The sequence below is a fragment of the Schistocerca nitens genome, chromosome 7, assembly GCF_023898315.1.
Source record: "Schistocerca nitens isolate TAMUIC-IGC-003100 chromosome 7, iqSchNite1.1, whole genome shotgun sequence".
Classification (NCBI taxonomy): domain Eukaryota; kingdom Metazoa; phylum Arthropoda; class Insecta; order Orthoptera; family Acrididae; genus Schistocerca; species Schistocerca nitens.
In genome coordinates this window covers 241,638,935-241,656,851 of record NC_064620.1, presented here as the reverse complement: position 1 = coordinate 241,656,851, position 17,917 = coordinate 241,638,935, and the positions used below count along the sequence as shown (strand labels likewise).

Here is a 17,917-nt window from a genome sequence, read left to right as displayed (position 1 = left end):
AGGGTCTTTTAATTGTACCTGTCTGCAGCTTAACGTGTCATCTTTCTGGTAAGTAGCAATTTATCTTTTCCTCACATTGTTGATACTTCAACCTGGAGTTTCCATTGTCTGAAGTAAAATGTGGGCGGATAAGATGAAGATACAGTTGCCGTCTCTAGAGTTCAGAAAAACTGGTGCTCAGTGGAAGAATCCAAATACACCGTGCAGTGTAGCCACCACTCAAGCCTCTCGAGTCGTGTTGGAGAGCAGTCTTGGTAACTGAGCAGTGGAAAAAGCTTGTCTGTGTCCAATCTACCAGTTTTTAGGCAGCCATCCCTAAGAGGAATGCTGTGTCAATAAATGACATGAGTGAGTCACATATGACTGCCTGGAATGTTGTACACTCTGTCAGTGGAAGCGATAGAGCAATGATTGTGGGTTGATGCATGGAGCAGGTTTTACAGTGGAATTAGTTGAAGGACAGGGGGGGGGGGGGGGGGCATTTGGTGTGAAGGTGTTTTGGAAATGTAAGGTTTCAATAAAGATATTTAAAAGGTTATGAGGGTGATCAGAAGCAATTCTGAGTGGAGCTGGTATGATGTGAAGTAAAATGTGCCTTGACTGAAGTTTGAAGTAACAGTTATTGGAACAGTATGAAAGATGGACAAACAGTGCAAAAAGTCTCTCCAGAAGAGTACACCAAATGGCAATGCAATAATTCTGTTGTAAGGTTTTTGAGGCACAATGAGAGTTCAGACACAAAGAGTGATGAGAAAATGGGTCTACATATGGAAAAAGTAACATTTAATGATATGCAAGAATCCAACTTATGCCGCTCAACAGAAAGACTAATTTTATGGATACACTGACAAGATGTTAATATATAACAGTAGTTTTCCAACCTTCTCTAAATAGGAGCTCCAAAAATTCAATACAATGGTTGATTACAGCTACAGCAAGTAAACAGAGTACTCCATGAAGTCTTTTTTTTTTTTTTTTTTTGTGCCTGTGTCGGAAAGTCAGTGGGTCATCTCTATGATGAGCAGCACTCTATCCTTTTCATAATTGTGTTATTTCCTCATAATGTAAAGTATGAAATGTTACAACTGTTTCATGCAATTGCCGAGCTCAGCTGACACATTACTTCACTGATTAGTACTTTCCATTTATTTTACATTAAGACAAGCATAATAACACAGGTATGAACAGCTAAACTGACTACCATGCATATACACAGTTAACCAACTCAATACTTTCAGCTGCAGGGTTGGTGTTAACTTTGGGATGTTATTCTGCTGTCAGTCTTCTCTGAGACAGTGGATCTCTGGAAAATAGCTTGGATTACATGAATAAGAAAAGATCTAAAGACACAACATCAAAGAATCAGAAATAACAGAAAGAAACATTTCAAAGAATAAAATACTAAATTTAGAAGACTTTTAAGGCAGAAGGAATAAGAAATCAGGGACAACATTGACAGAATAAAGAAAAAAGACAACATGGGGAGATGATGGAGGCGTTCTGGAAAAGTAGAAAATGACGAAGAAGAGGAACTGAAGTTATGTGATCCCAGTTGGTCAATACAAAGATGATGATGATAATAATAATAATGCAATTATGGGTGAAAATAAGCTGGTGCTTTTTTAAAATGCTAAATTACGTCAGCCTGAAACTGGAAACCATGTCAATAGTTAGCTGAAGTTCAAAAATCAGCTTAAAACCTATTGCTCCACTGCTCACAAACTAATCCCTCGGGTATCAATCCAACTGCTTCTTTTAGCTGCCACTCATTTCTGAGTGCACATTTTTCTCCTGTAATGCTGTAAAAATGTTTATGTACTTGCTTTTGGTGGCTCAGGCAATCAATCTGTGCAGAACCCATATCTACACATGTTGCTCCTGACTGCAAGACAGGGATGACAGCGTGTTTGCCAAACTTTTTAATCTTTGCTGACCCTCTGTTTCTTACCCTCTACAACCTTATTCAAACAAATCAACTCCAACTGAGCTGGTTAGGCTCCAGAGCTTTTGATTCTCTGCCTGTGCACTCAATGTATTTGAATTTATGCTAATGCTCTGCAAGGTGTTTCTGAGCTTGCCATTACAGTGCTTACACTGCTAGTACTGAGCTTGACGTACAAGTTTTCAAGCATGTTTGTTATCCCTCATGTGCTGGATACTGCTATTAAATTAGAGCCTCTGACTAACGACAGTTACAACTGTACTGTTCATAGATACCCTCATCAAACTGATCTCTGTTTACCCTCACCTTCAATACAAGTGAGTCCCTCTCAGCCTGGAATCTGTGAGTGACCTGTCTTTCCTTTATTATCTTCCCCAGTCTATCCTCCTCTGCTTACTGAGGAATGAACTGACAGTTTCAAAACCTAGGATAGTGTTGTCACTTTTACTTTTACACCTGTGTAGCAGTGATTCTAAATATTTTGCCTCCTGAAGGTTAGTAATGGCCAGCATTTCTGTCTCATCTGGGAGATAACTACCTACTGTATTTTACAGACTATACGATGCACTTCTTTCTTCAAAAAACTGCCTCCAAAATTCAGGTGCATCTTACACTCGAAATTAATATGAAAATGTCGCATGTTTGATTTAAAATTCCTATCAGTCTTAAAAACAGCCGTATGTCCAATGCCAAAGGAAAGCTGTCTCTATCTGCCAACACTAGATTTAACTGCCAGCAGCAGTGCACCTGTGTGACAAACGTGTTGTGTGTATTCACAACCAGAATTCTGTCTAGCCTATGATGCGTCATTACAGTCTACGGTGCCAGTCAACTTGAACTGAAAGTGATTTGTGTTATTGGTAACAGTAAAATATTTTTGTTAGCAGCTAGTTTCATATGGTAAAAAAAAAGTAAAAGCTATTCATAAGATGTGGGCTATAGACAGAAAGTAATAGCATATGGAGAGCAACAAGGAAACAGAGCAGCTGAGTGGCATCTCAGTCCTCCACCAACACGAGGGGGGAAAAAAAAAAAACTAGCACCAAACATTTGCTGTTGGTGGACTAGTAAAGAAAAACTGAAATAAAATGTGGAAGACTAAATGGGAAAATAGAGGACTGAATGCAAAATGGCCAAAACTAGAAGATGAAATATTGAAATGGATTCAAGGACACCATCAAAATGGTACTGAAATTAATACAAAAATGAGTCAAATACACAATCATAAGCTAGTGCTACAGTGGAACTTAACAGATTTTAGGGGTGGAGGTGGTTGGTGCTACAGGTTTACAAAATGTCATGGACCTAGCATGCGAACCAAACCCAAAATATCTTAAAAAAATGCCTGAAGAGCATGAAGAAAAAAATATTATCTTTCCAACGCTTTATTATTCAACATCGAAAGAAAACCAATGTGGAACTAAGACAAATAGCAAATATGGACAAAACTCCTCTAACATTTGATGTGCCAAGTAACAGAACTGTTGCCATGAAAGATACTAAAACAGTAACTATAAAAATAAGTGGATATGAAAAAATGCACTACACTGTTTGCCCATCCATGTTGTGCTGATGATCCGATGATCATTTTTATGTGCAAAACAATGCCAAAAACTTCTGAAATACCGTCATATGGTGGTGTTAACATACAAGGGTCAGATGGATGAGGCTGGCATGAAATTATGGATTAACAGAGTGTGGGAGAGAAGAAAAGGTGCTTTATTGAAGAAGAGTTCTCTTCTTGTACTAACTCAGTTTCGTAGTCATTAGAAAAATTCTGTGAAACAGAAATTGAGACAGCTTGCTATTAAACTTCCTGGCAGATTAAAACTGTGCGCCCGACCGAGACTCGAACTCGGGACCTTTGCCTTTCGCGGGCAAGTGCTCTACCATGCTATTATTCTGGGAGCACTTACTTCACAACTGCAACCTCTTTTTGTCTCAATAAATAAACCATTTGCAGTTTGTGTGAGACAGAGGAATGGAACAAATGGATGATGAAAGAAACTTAGGAATGGAACAAATGGATGATGGAAGGTACCTAACATAAATTCACACTGATGGGAGCTTTAAAACAACCTACAATCAAACAAGTGCGTCAGTGGATAAAACAGTCGTGGTCTAGAATGAGAGAAGACATTATTTGTTAAATCTTTCAAGAAGTGTGGAATAAGTAAGCTCCCGATGGCACTGAAGACCATCTTACATACGAAGAGGACAAAGAAGAAGAAGAAGAAGAAGAAGAAGAAAGTTCAGTTGATGATTTTCATTAATTTTAAAGGTCAGTTCGGTTTTATAAACTAAGAATTTTGTTTTTAGTCTGGATTTGCAATCTAACAATAAAAAAGGCAAAAAAGTTTTTTAAAAAAATTGCTTAAAAATTAAGGTGCACTTTACAGTCTGTAAAATATGGTATATAGGAGAAGCGATCTAAGCCACAATACCTTAAAATCATGCATACAGTATGCGTACATATGGTATCAAAAGCCTTTTATGGCCACAGAACAATTAAGTACAGAAATTTATGCTTTGCATTCCTTTCACATTTATGTGAAACAAAATCATGCCAGAAGACCTCTGTATGTGCAAGAGCCTCAAGAATATGTAAAAGGAAATTAACCAATGGAAAATCCAAGATGTAATGTAACAATATTACAGAAGGAAAGTTGCTACTCACTGTAGAGTGGAGATGCTGAGTCGCGATAGGCACAATAAAACGATTCACACAATAACAGCTTTTGGCCGTTAAGGCCTTTGTCAGCAATACACACACACACACACACACACACACACACACACACACACACACACACACACACACACACGTCTGCAGTCGCAGATAATTGAAACCACACTGGCAGTGTGTATGCAAGTTGCGTTTCCATGAGTGTGTGTATGTGTGTCTATTGCTGACAGATGCCTTAATGGCCGAAAGCTATAATTGAGTGATCTTTTTGTTGTGCCTATCGCGACTCAGCATCTCCGCTAAATGAAAATTATCAACATTTAAATAAAATAACTGGGCCTGAAAGAAATTATCTACTATAAGCCATCCAAGCTGGGATAGGGGAAAAAAGGAGGAAAAGTACATGCAATCATCCACCAATAATTTTCGCTTATTTACACCACATAAATTTGCCCCAGGAAATGTCATAGCATTATTTGGATTACATAGAGTGGTTAGTGTTTTCAATATAATGAAATGTGAAAAGTGCAATCATGCAAATCTAAACATGGGCATGCAAAGGAACTACAGTTATTGGGCATTAGTTCAACAACACTGACTTACTGTATCATATTAAGCACCTGAAATAATGAAGTGCATTTTTACACGTGATATTACTTACAAGTTTTAAAAGTGCTGCTCTTATTTCCACCTCGTCCTCTGCCGTGGGTCTGATTCAATAGATATGAGTAAATATAGTATTTTGGTTTGATTTATCTTTGATCTAAATTATCAGCATAGTTATATTGGCCAATGTTAGGCTCCACAACTTTTTTGCCAGTTGAGCTCCCACAGTTATGTAACTCAGCATGGTACTGTTATTGCAAATTATTTTACCGTATACAATAAGTCAATTGCTGTAAGCATTAACAACATTCTAGATTTTCATTTTTCATCCTTCCTCCCTTTTCACATTTTTTCAGTAAGTCTTTACAAATTTCCAAAATGATTTCTTCAAACATATCAGTTCCTTCCATCATGCTTTCCACAAGTGGAATTTTACTGCATTCCTACTGACTAACTCACAAAGGGATGTGCTTGAGCACAGCAACACACAAATATCCTGCACAGTGAAACACTAACAAATTCCCCCCCCCCCCTTTTTTTTGGGGGGGGGGGATTGGCTGGTTCTGATGTGTTCTGTTATCCTTCCTTGCAAGCCTCCCTTCTTTTACATTTGTTTAAGACCTTCCATATTCCATGTAATGCTTATTTCGTTGCTCACAGACGTAGTTAAATAAATAGCACTTTCCCCTTGAATCTTATTGCTGTCCAGGTTTACACTTCCTAATTACCCTCTCATTGCTCTTCAAACTGAAATGTTTGCATAATTTATAATATTTAAGAATGAAATTGCAAAAATTGTAATTATCTGTAGAAACAATTAATATAATTTCATATATTTATTTGCCCACAGAAAATAACATATCAGCTGAGAGGGAGAACCTAAGATGAAGATACAGCAACAGTTTGAACACTACTTGATAAATGTACACAACATAACTTTTACTCAAAAAATTTTTCAGGATATGTATGTAGACAGGAAAAAAAATTCTGGATTTCCCAGTTAAAAATACACTTTTTCCCAGGTGGAAATACACTTTCTACCTGTTAAGTGACAATTTACTCTCCCTTTGAGCTGTAGAACTTATCAATTCTTGGAATGTAAAGATTTTATACACGATACAGCGCAGTAGTTTCTGAAGCACTGAAATCGAGATTGCACTGCACTTTTGTCAGCCAATCCTAGCTCACATAATCATGTGATGTTGCCAGCCAGTGACACCTGTTATTCAGTTCATAGGACACGTGGTGTAGTATGAACACAGAAATAGGAAAAATTACTGGTTTATATTTACATACATACATACAGCTACAAGAAAAGCTAAGCTTTCACATATAATATTGATCTATTTAGTGTATGTTACCCTATGAGATATACCAAACACAAACATGCCAGTAAAATTTTTCCAAGTGGTTGTTCCTCAAAGTGTTGTTTTGAATGAGTGTCAAATGCTCAGTGATTTAAGAAATTCATTGCACATTTTCACATGTAACTTAATTCATATTGCGCGCAAATAAATTTACTTTGAAATTAACACTTCTCAAAGTACCATTCACAACATCTTCTCACACCATCGTACTCATCGAAAGCAGTTTGTGTCTAAAAGTATTGGCTACTCTTCATCCTAAAGCCTTTGACACATTTTGCTGTCGACAGACACTAGGTGCGCACTGTGTTTTGTTGTTGTAAGTGATGCATTCTTTTCGCAACTTAAGTTGTACTTTGGCGTTAGTCTCTCATTTATATTTTACTGCTGCAGTATTATACTACAGCAGTGGCCTAAAGTAAAATTTATTGTTAGGCAGCAGTTCTTACCAGTCAAAATTACAAAAAAATTAATGTTTTACTTAAACAATGAAAAATTACCAGAATTCTTTAAAATTACAGGTTTTTTCCTTCATTGCTTGGTTGTCCCCTGTTTTTAACTGTCATTTTTGTTCTATTTTATCCCATGCTAACTTGTCATAATATTTTTTTATAAACACTCTGAAGTTTACCATTCCAGTCACAATGCTTGATACAATCTACAAAATGGTATTGTAGGAGCACTCACAAGCAGAAGTTTTTCCTCTGATCTGTTTTTCTTTGTTTGCAATAGATAACCAGAGCCAACAACAAATGCCTGCATGCAGCGCTGACACACTGATACTTTACATAAAACTTTAACAACATAACCAATGTGATCCCAAGGCAACCACATTTTGTGCAACAAGGGTAAAGAGGACATATCACATTTGTAATAGGAAAGAAATGTAATCCAAATTTACAGCAGGACAACAAGAGTTTAATAGCAACATAAGAAACAATACAAATTAACAGCAAACAAAAGCTGAATAACACACTTTTGCTACAAAGCTAACATGAATGCAGCGTGCAAAACTATACTCAACAGAATAAATGAAATAATCACAAGTGTAAAACAAGCAAAGTGTATTTACTAAAAAATGCAAATAGTAACTACAATAATAACAAAAGAAAAAGAAAACAGACATATAAGGAACCGAGCACAACAAGTAATAACAAAATGCTGATGATAATTTTGAGAAAGTGCCATGGAAGTCTAAGTATTCAGGCAGTGAAATTCTTTTATTTACCAGTTAATATATGGAGCCCTATGGCACTAATATCAAGTACCAAATGCAAATCAGTTTGTGTGATTTCAAAAAACACTATTGTTAAAATTATTATACATTAGGAAGATCTGTTTGTTTTACTGTTATTGAAGACTTAGATACATTAATATAGCTACCATGCAGACTAACTGCTTTCTTCATTTTAAATATATACAATAAATAAAATCTATATTTCTGTCACACCCAACACAACATCAAATAACATATCTGGAAACATACAAATGAAGTATATAATAAACAGGGCAGTACTCATTAAACTGATTTAGTCAAAATTAATACCAAATAAGCATACCATCTGGATATCATTTTAAATTCTTTTATTTGCAGTCTTTCTTTTCTGAAATACTGAGCTCATAATGCCATAAATATACAATAAATGACAATCGTCACAAAATGAGTGACTTCTGTAATTTCAGTTCAGCGATGGGACATACCTGTATTTACACAGGAAAAAAAAACTTTCTTATACATTAATCTCTGCAACTGTAAACCTTTCAGTGGTATGTGTCCATCACAGTGGCCCTAAAACAAAATATGTCACTCTGCAAACTACTATGGAAGTACACCAGATTTTATCAACAACCTAAGAGGCACACACAAATACACTCCAAATAATCAATTACTGAAATTTATGTACTGGACCTGAGGAAAAATTTGTGATAGCAACATAAGTAACTGACCAAATTTCTAATAAAACATGACATAGTTCTCTATGATATCTGCTGTGAGCGAGTGCCTTTTCTTTAATATTACACAGCACATTACTCATTTCAGTCTTCAAAACTGCAGAAAAAAAACTACAATTATTTCTTTCCTCAACTATATATTGTACCTCAATTATTTCTTTCCTCGTCTATATATTGTATCTCCAACGAAAAACATGTATAGAAACTAGTAACAAAAAACAATTGAATATGTGAGACTAGTCCCAGTGCGGTGTAAGGAGCAGATTCATTATTCATCTTTTTGACAGATTGACTTCAAGACAGTCAATCATATTCAATCAGTACAATACAATTAAAAATGATGTGTCATGGCTTCTTTCATTGTACTGAAATGACAACTTGGGAGAGAGGGGAGTGGGGAGAGGGGGAGGTGAGAAAGAAAGAAAGAAAGAAAGAAAGAAAGAAAGAGAGGGGGGGGGGTAGTTTGTGAGGAAAGCATCAATTGAAGCTAGTGAATACCATCGCTTTCAAAGGTCAAGAAAAAGAAAAACAAGCAGAATAAAATTCAAGGATTTTTAGTTCCTTCAACACAAGTAACATTCTAATTCTACAAATATAGACACACAAGATTTAGACCATTTGTCAATGGAAAGTAATACTGCAAGAAAAATTACTACATATTCAGTAACTGGCTAAATCAAAAAGGATTTGAATGAGACAACAACAATACTCCCCAAAAACAGTTTATGCACACTTTTATAGTTTTTGATGCATCATAATCATCCAACAATCATAAGGCAGAAAATCATGCATACATATAAATACTGAAAGTATTGCTACACAAACACAACACAGGTGTGTACCATTGCATGCCTGAATTGCTGACAAAAATTTACATTTGTGATACCAGTGTTCCCCAACAGATCACAAAATGAAAGGATGAAATCATACATAACATTTACATAGTATCTTCACTGAATGCCACTAAATTATTGTTCAAATCGAAACAAAATACATTACATGGTACACAAGAGGAATGTCTACTTATCAGTTCTGAAGCAGGAACAACTCTGTGTTTTGGTGGTGGTGGTGGAGAGGGCAGGTGGGGGGTGGGGGTGGGGATTGCAAATGGTGACAACACATTGCGTGTCAAAAGGGAGGTGATACTACAAGAGATAAAGACAGAATAATGGATAAGTCATTTGTCTACAAGAGCTGTCGCCCACATTATTTTATACCAAAATGAGCATATGATATCGACACAGTTCAAAGATGGCAGCCGAACTTAATAGGTGTGTAAAAAAAAAGAGAGAGGAAATAAGGAAGTGGTGGTAGCAAGGAACTAGAAAGAGTGAAGAAACTGGCTTGAGTTAACATTTCAATAGTTTTAAACAGTGAGAGTTTGGAAACCATGATATTTCACGAAAGAGGGTGAGGGAAGGAAATGGAAGAGAAAAACGCAAAAGACAAGTAGTGTTAACAAGTTGCCAGGTTTCTGCTATTATGATGTAGGTATGTTCAACAACAGAATGTTGGCAACAATGCTAGTGGTCATGCCAATATCCAGTGCTGAACAAAATTTCCTGGTCAATTCAAAGGCTGCACCTGACCAACTTAAACCAAAAGCATCCCAAGCCTGGAATATATATCCAACAGCCAATCACTAACAGTATGCACTAATGTGTGCTTTATTTCTGTTGGGAAATATTTTATTACTTAACAGGAAAACAGTTTCTGTCATTAGGGTTTGCTGGTCACTTTCAATGCTCCTTTTTGCCTGCCACTAACTAATGATTCACAAATAGTTAACATGTAGGGCACGGGGATCAGTTATGTCATACTACTCTGTGCACTAAACAAATGCTAGCTAAATCAAAAATAAGCTTCACTTACATTACTGAATTCATTACACAAGAACATCAGGATGACAGGCAAAATTTTACTGAGAAATCTATCAACAAGAAATAATGAATAAATGTCACAAATGCCATAACAAAATGTGATTACAGTGAGTTATATACTCTTCCACACCCACAAACATTCAGTACCTTTCTGAGAGTTCTGCAGTGAAGATTATTGTCAATATGAAATTTGCAATTACAGTGAGTTATTCTGCAATTTATTCCCCACTGAACTATTGCAAGTAGCCATAGTATCTGACAGTGCCAATTGACAAATACTATATAAACAAGTAGGAGACATTTATGGAATACGCTATGTCTTACATTTTCTACACAAAACAGTAGCAGATTTTAAAACCACAGTGCCACAGCTCTGCACAATTGCTACAATTGTTGTTAGGAAATGGTAATGCTGCATCTCTCTGTGCAGCCCCCCCCCCCCCCCCCCCAAACCTTTGCAACCCTGACTATCGCTTGCTGTGATTAACAGGCACAGGCTGATATGCACTGAAAATGAATTTGCTAAACACACACTAATACTGCCCATATCATAAGAACATTTTAAAAGTTTCATGTTGTAATATCAGTTTAAGCATTGAAAGCCTCTTACAAGAAGTTTAAATAAATTTTGCACTTTTCTCATAATTTTCCAACAATGAGTGAGTCTATTTGATGCAAAGAGATGTTGGCTTTTTTTTTTTTCAAAACAAATTAAAAAAACATACTGCAGTTAGAATCAAGAAGAGAGATTTCTTTTCAGAGATAGATGCAATACAGCCAATTCACTTTGATGTCTCCACACATGTTAACACAGATTTAAAGAAAAAGTGACTGACAATGAAGTTTCCTACTTTCCTGTGTCCTGTATTATTTGTAATAAAATTTTAACTTCTTTCAAGAATAGGCAGTCACTGACAGTAAATGAACATTGAGTGGGACCATTATCACACTTAAACCACCATAAAACCTACTAATTTCTGAGCTTTAGTTCTTTTTATAGTTTTAATTCAAACTTCACTTTCGGAAACACTTTTTATGACGCCTATATACATTACTTACTGTATTTAGTCATTTTTAAACAAAATACCTGGTTCCTCTCAAATGCATGTAATAAAAGTTGTCTTCTACAAATTACAATTCTAACACTTATGGTGTACAGCCACAGCCAACCTGACTAAAGTATCTGAGTCATTATACCCATTCAATGTTAAATAGACGAAGTTGCAAATGTCTTAGATAAGTTAAAGTGAATAAACAGCTCCTCAGTTCAGAAATATAAAAAATGATGAGAAATAGGTTGGAAATATCCCCAGACCTGACAAAATAGAAATCTGCATGAAAATAAATTTCTGTATTTTACGTAATTTGTGGTGTTTTTCAGGTTATCTTTTTTGAGTTCTTTCCATAGAACAGAAAGAAAGACAAAAATAATAAATTTATCCCTGCTCTCCAATAAAGTTTTGTTTAACTTTTCATGTCTTCAAAAGTATGTTCATTCTAAGTACTACCAACATGCTTCTACGCCATACTATTTTACTTGTCAATCGCAATAGCAGCCTAATACACACAAATTGCTCTCTTCCAGTTACTTCTTGTGCAGTTTACGCTGTAACTCCATCAGAACTGCTCTGCTTTAAAGTCAAGAAGCGGAGAGACTTCTATGTCATATCTGTAGACACTGTGTCAGTCACATAATCAAACTGTATTGGTGAATTATGTCTCCACTGGCAAACCCACAATAATTACAACAAACTATCTTAAAAAAAAAAAAAGCGTTGTGTTAATAAAAGAATACGACACACTGATGGAGCATTGAAACAGATACCATTAAGTATAATAACGCAAACTGAAAATGACTAATAAAAGAGACTGCTAACATACAAAGTTTGTTTAATGGTAGGTGCCACTGTAAACAAATATGACCAAACGTACGTGCAAATTCAATCGCAGAACTAGTAGAGTTTAATTAATTTTTACTCAGGAACTGTCAACAGTCTTTTCTTCAGCTGCCTTGTTTGCTTACATTTCTGACAACATAGTGTAAAGCTACAAAATAAAGAGAGAATTTAATTTTAGCAAAACTATTTAAAATCATAAGTGTTGACTTTTTTCAGCTTAGCATTAAAAAAGTTTTGAAATAAATAAGAAGCAAATGCTGTGTGATTACTTGAGAGAGGAAAACAAAAGAAGCTGAAATAAATTAAAAGCTCTGAATGACAATAAAATCATCAGACGTAAGCAGAGTGTAACATCACATGAGACACCAAGGAACACCACAAAGACTCAAGCAACACATATTTACATTATTGCTGCCCTGGTGAGTGAGTCCCCGAAACCGGTACAATAGTACTTACTTCTGAATTTGCTTTTTCGACAGAAGAAATATCACCATCAGAATGCTTAGTAGCACGGAAAGAAGCTGCATGTGGCCGCAACAGGGAAGCAGGTCGTTCAGGCACAACCGGTTTGGATGATTTTTCACAAATGTCACTTACAGGCACTTTTCTCAGTGTCACACTTCCATCCGCCGAAGTGGAACTATTTACACCCACCGTTTCTGAGTTGGATTTGGGTGGTGATGATGAGAACAAAGTGTGTGATTCTGCAGTGCCAGGGACACAGTCTACAGAAGTATTTACACTGACTACAGAGGTACGTGGGGCAGCGACAGGTCTCTGCAAGTGCTTCCTGTCGAGGGTGCTCATGTTACTATCACTGCAATTCACTGTCACCTTCTGTTGTTGCTGCTGTTGGTGCTGCAGATGTGGCTGCAGGTGGAGCTGGTGATCCGAAAGGATGGAAACCTTACCAATGCTACCTGCAGTGACAGTGACAGTCGTAGTGTGGCCTCCACCAGTAGCAGACAGAGGCTGCGACACTTCCGTCACAGGCGGAGGTGTCACCTCCTCGGGCTGCGCCAATGGCGCTGCATGTTCTAGGTCGAGACTCCGCCTGGAGGCGGTTGTCGCCGGTGGTGGCGGAGGCGGTTCTGGTAACAATGGTTTCTTAGCTGGTCGTGGCAGCGTTGAAACCACTGGTGGTGGTGCCACAGTTGGTCGTGGAGGCTTTTCTGGGTGCTCCCGACTCACAGCAGCTGGTGGTATTGGTGCAGGTTTATTCTTCCGTCGTGTTATTGGCTTCGGACTCCCTTGAGGTGGGCTTGAGAAGACAATTATATTATTAAACATCACAATTAAGATACAGTAAGATCTAAAATGTGTAAACAAACTGTTCAAAACAAAACAACTTTTCAACAGTAGATCCACAAGTTACACCACTGTTAATGACATTATACACTAATGGGGCAAAAAATTGCAACACCAGAATATAATTTATGCAGAGCAATGAAATAGATCTCAGTTTGAAAGATGGAGCTCCAAGTCTGTTGCCCTTGTTAAGTGAATACAGGCACTGTTAATGATGTTTGTTGATGACAGTGAAGCTTTCCGATGAAGCTGCATATGTACTTGATTCGAGGCAGATCCAGTGATCGAGCAGGCCGCAGCAACATGTCGACACTATGTAGAACGTCTTGGATTACAACAGCTATATGTGGGCGAGCATTGTCCTGTCGGAAAACACCCTGTGGTATGCTGTTCATGGACGGTGATATATAAATTTGCAGTCAGGGTGCTTGAGATAACAATGAGAGTTCTCCTGCTATCATACAAAATTGCACCGCAGACAATATCTCCATGTGTAGGTCCAGTGCACAGAGAGGCTGGCCTCCTCCTAACCAACACTCAGCCCTCACTGGCATCGAGACAGGACAAATCCAGTTTTCATCAGAAAACACGACAGTCCTCCACTCTAACATCCAGTGACACTATTGATTTCCAAATGTCAATGGTTTGGGATCAGTGGAATGCACACTACAGGGTGTCTGGCTCACAGTTGTCCTTGAAGTAACCATCCGTTGTGTCACTGTGATGCCACCTGCTGCTCAACTTGCTACTGCAGATGTAGCATCATGTGTCAGAGCCATGTGCCAAACACAACTGTCTTCCCTCTTGCTAGAGCCGTGTGGCTGTCCGGAGTCTGGTCTTCTCGCGATCGCACATTCTCCTGACCACCTCTGTAAACAATCATGTATAGGGCTACATTTCTGCCTGTATCGCAGAAGGAACATCCAGCTACTCGTAGCCCTATTACATGAGCTTGTTCGAACTCAATGAGGTGTTAATAATGGCACTTTGTTGCCTTAAAGGCGTTCTTGACTAACTTCAACTCACCATGTCCAACGTTACAGGTAACTAACCACTAATATATATATATATATGCATGCAACATGTCGACACTATGTAGAACGTCTTGGGTTACAACAGCTATATGTGGGCGAGCATTGTCCTGTCGAAAAACACCCTGTGGTATGCTGTTCATGAACGGTGATATATAAATTTGCAGTCAGGGTGCTTGAGATATGTGAAGCCGCCATTGCGGTTTATCGGCCTGCTACTTCCTGCCGTGCCCAGTTCTCATCAGCAACAGCATCCGCTACTGAGGCAGCTGCAGGCTCATTCGACTCGAGGCAGCCCCACGATACACATAGCCATGCCGTACAGGAGGAGAATGTATAGAAGAAGGAGCAAAATGCCAGTATACAAGAGTGTTGATACGTTTTCAATTACTCCAAATGAAACTGGACAGCAAGAATTACTACAAGGACCCATCACTTTTGTTGCTTGCAAGATTCAATTTTCTTGTACTACAACAGAAGTAGTTAGTGGCAATTCATGGTTAACAATTGCTATTTTAAGAGGTACGGAGCTCAAAAAGGATTGGAGTCTTACAATGAAAGAGACATTATTAGTTATCGCACGTTTGCAGTTGGAGTTATACCCAACATGTGTATGTGCGGATGGATATGTGTGTGTGCGCGCGCGCGAGTGTATACCCGTCCTTTTTTCCCCTAAGGTAAGTCTTTCCGCTCCCGGGATTGGAATGACTCCCTTACCCTCTCCCTTAAAACCCCCATCCTTTCGTCTTTCCCTCTTTCCTGACGAGGCAACCGTTGGTTGCGAAAGCTAGAATTTTGTGTGTATGTTTGTGTGTCTATCGACCTGCCAGGGCTTTCGTTTGGTAAGTCACATCATCTTTGTTTTTACATATATTTTTCCCACGTGGAATGTCCCCCCCCCCCTCCCCTCTCTCTCTCTCTCTCTCTCTCTCTCTCTATATATATATATATATATATATATATATATATATATATATATAACAGAGGGAAACATTCCACGTGGAAAAAATATATCTAAAAAGAAAGATGATGAGACTTACCAAACAAAAGCGCTGGCAGGTCGATAGACACACAAACAAACACAAATATACACACAAAATTCAAGCTTTCGCAACAAACTGTTGCCTCATCAGGAAAGAGGGAAGGAGAGGGAAAGACGAAAGGATGTGGGTTTTAAGGGAGAGGGTAAGGAGTCATTCCAATCCCGGGAGCGGAAAGACTTCAAGCTTGAATTTTGTGTGTATATTTGTGTTTGTTTGTGTGTCTATCGACCTGCCAGCGCTTTTGTTTGGTAAGTCTCATCATCTTTCTTTTTATATATATATATATATATATATATATATATATATATATATATATATATATATATATATTTTCCACGTGGAATGTTTCCCTCTGTTATATATATATATATATATATATATATATATATATATATATATATATAGGGAAACATTCCACATAGGAAAAATATATCTAAAAACAAAGATGATGTGACTTACCAAATGAAAGTGCTGGCAGGTCGACAGACACACAAAAAAACCAACACAAACATACACACAAAATTCTAGCTTTTGCAACCAACGGTTGCCTCGTCAGGAAAGAGGGAAGGAGAGGGAAAGATGAAAGGATGTGGGTTTTAAGGGCGAGGGTAAGGAGTCATTCCAATCCCGGGAGCGGAAAGATTTACCTTAGGGGAAAAAAGGATAGGTATACACTCGCACACACACACACACATATCCATCCGCACATACACAGACACGAGCAGACATTTGTAAATTGTGAGAGGGAAACATTCCACGTGGGAAAAATATATCTAAAAACAAAGATGATGTGACTTACCGAACAAAAGCGCTGGCAGGTCGATAGACACACAAACGCACACACACAAAATTCAAGCTTTCGCAACAAACTGTTGCCTCATCAGGAAAGAGGGGAAGGAGAGGGAAAGACGGAAGGATGTGGGTTTTAAGGTAGAGGGTAAGGAGTCATTCCAATCCCGGGAGCGGAAAGACTTACCTTAGGGGGAAAAAAGGACGGGTATACACTCGCACACACACACACACATATCCATCCACACATATACAGACACAAGCAGACATATTTAAAGACAAAGAATTTGGGCAGAGATGTCAGTCGAGGCGGAAGTGAAGAGGCAAAGATGATGTTGAATGACAGGTGAGGTATGAGTGGCGGCAACTTGAAATTAGCGGAGATTGAGGCCTGGTGGGTAACGGGAAGAGAGGATATATTGAAGAGCAAGTTCCCATCTCCGGAGTTCGGATAGGTTGGTGTTGGTGGGAAGTATCCAGATAACACGGACGGTGTAACACTGTGCCAAGATGTGCAGGCCGTGCACCAAGGCTTGTTTAGCCACAGGGTGATCCTCATTACTAACAAACACTGTCTGCCTGTGTCCATTCATGCGAATGGACAGTTTGTTGCTGGTCATTCCCACATAGAATGCATCACAGTGTAGGCAGGTCAGTTGGTAAATCACGTGGGTGCTTTCACATGTGGCTCTGCCTTTGATTGTGTACACCTTCCGGGTTACAGGACTGGAGTAGATGGTGGTGGGAGGGTGCATGGGACAGGTATTACACCGGGGGCAGTAACAAGGATAGGAGCCAGAGGGTAGGGAAGGTGGTTTGGGGATTTCATAGAGATGAACTAACAGGTTACGAAGGTTAGGTGGACGGCAGAAAGACACTCTTGGTGGAGTGGGGAGGATTTCATGAAGGATGGATCTCATTTCAGGGCAGGATTTGAGGAAGTCGTATCCCTGCTGGAGAGCCACATTCAGAGTCTGGTCCAGTCCCGGAAAGTATCCTGTCACAAGTGGGGCACTTTTGTGTTTCTTCTGTGGGGGATTCTGGGTTCGAGGGGATGAGGAAGTGGCTCTGGTTTTTTGCTTCTGTACCAGGTCGGGAGGGTAGTTGCGAGATGCGAAAGCTGTTGTCAGGTTGTTGGTGTAATGGTTCAGGGATTCCGGACTGGAGCAGATTAGTTTGCCACGAAGACCTAGGCTGTAGGAAAGGGACTGTTTGATGTGCAATGGGTGGCAGCTGTCATAATGCTGGTACTGTTGCTTGTTGGTGGGTTTGATGTGGACGGACATGTGAAGCTGGCCATTGGACAGGTGGAGGTCAACGTCAAGGAAAGTGGCATGGGATTTGGAGTAGGACCAGGTGAATCTGATGGAACCAAAGGAATTGAGGTTGGAGAGGAAATTCTGAAGTTCTTCTTCAC

The 17,917-nt window shown here is 38.5% G+C and overlaps 1 protein-coding gene across 7 annotated transcripts in view; it reads right to left on the bottom strand.

Annotated features, from left to right (window-relative positions):
- Window positions 1–17,917, bottom strand: part of LOC126195139 (rho GTPase-activating protein 17-like) — a 354,101-nt gene that overhangs the window by 45,860 nt on the left and 290,324 nt on the right. For 6 of the 7 annotated variants that reach the window (XM_049933640.1, XM_049933639.1, XM_049933638.1 and 3 more), the window contains exon 13: window positions 12,786–13,590. In XM_049933640.1, coding sequence (XP_049789597.1) covers window positions 12,786–13,590 — 805 coding nt within the window. The remainder of the gene's footprint in view (window positions 1–12,785; window positions 13,591–17,917) is intronic. The other variant, XM_049933644.1, reaches the window with a different exon arrangement.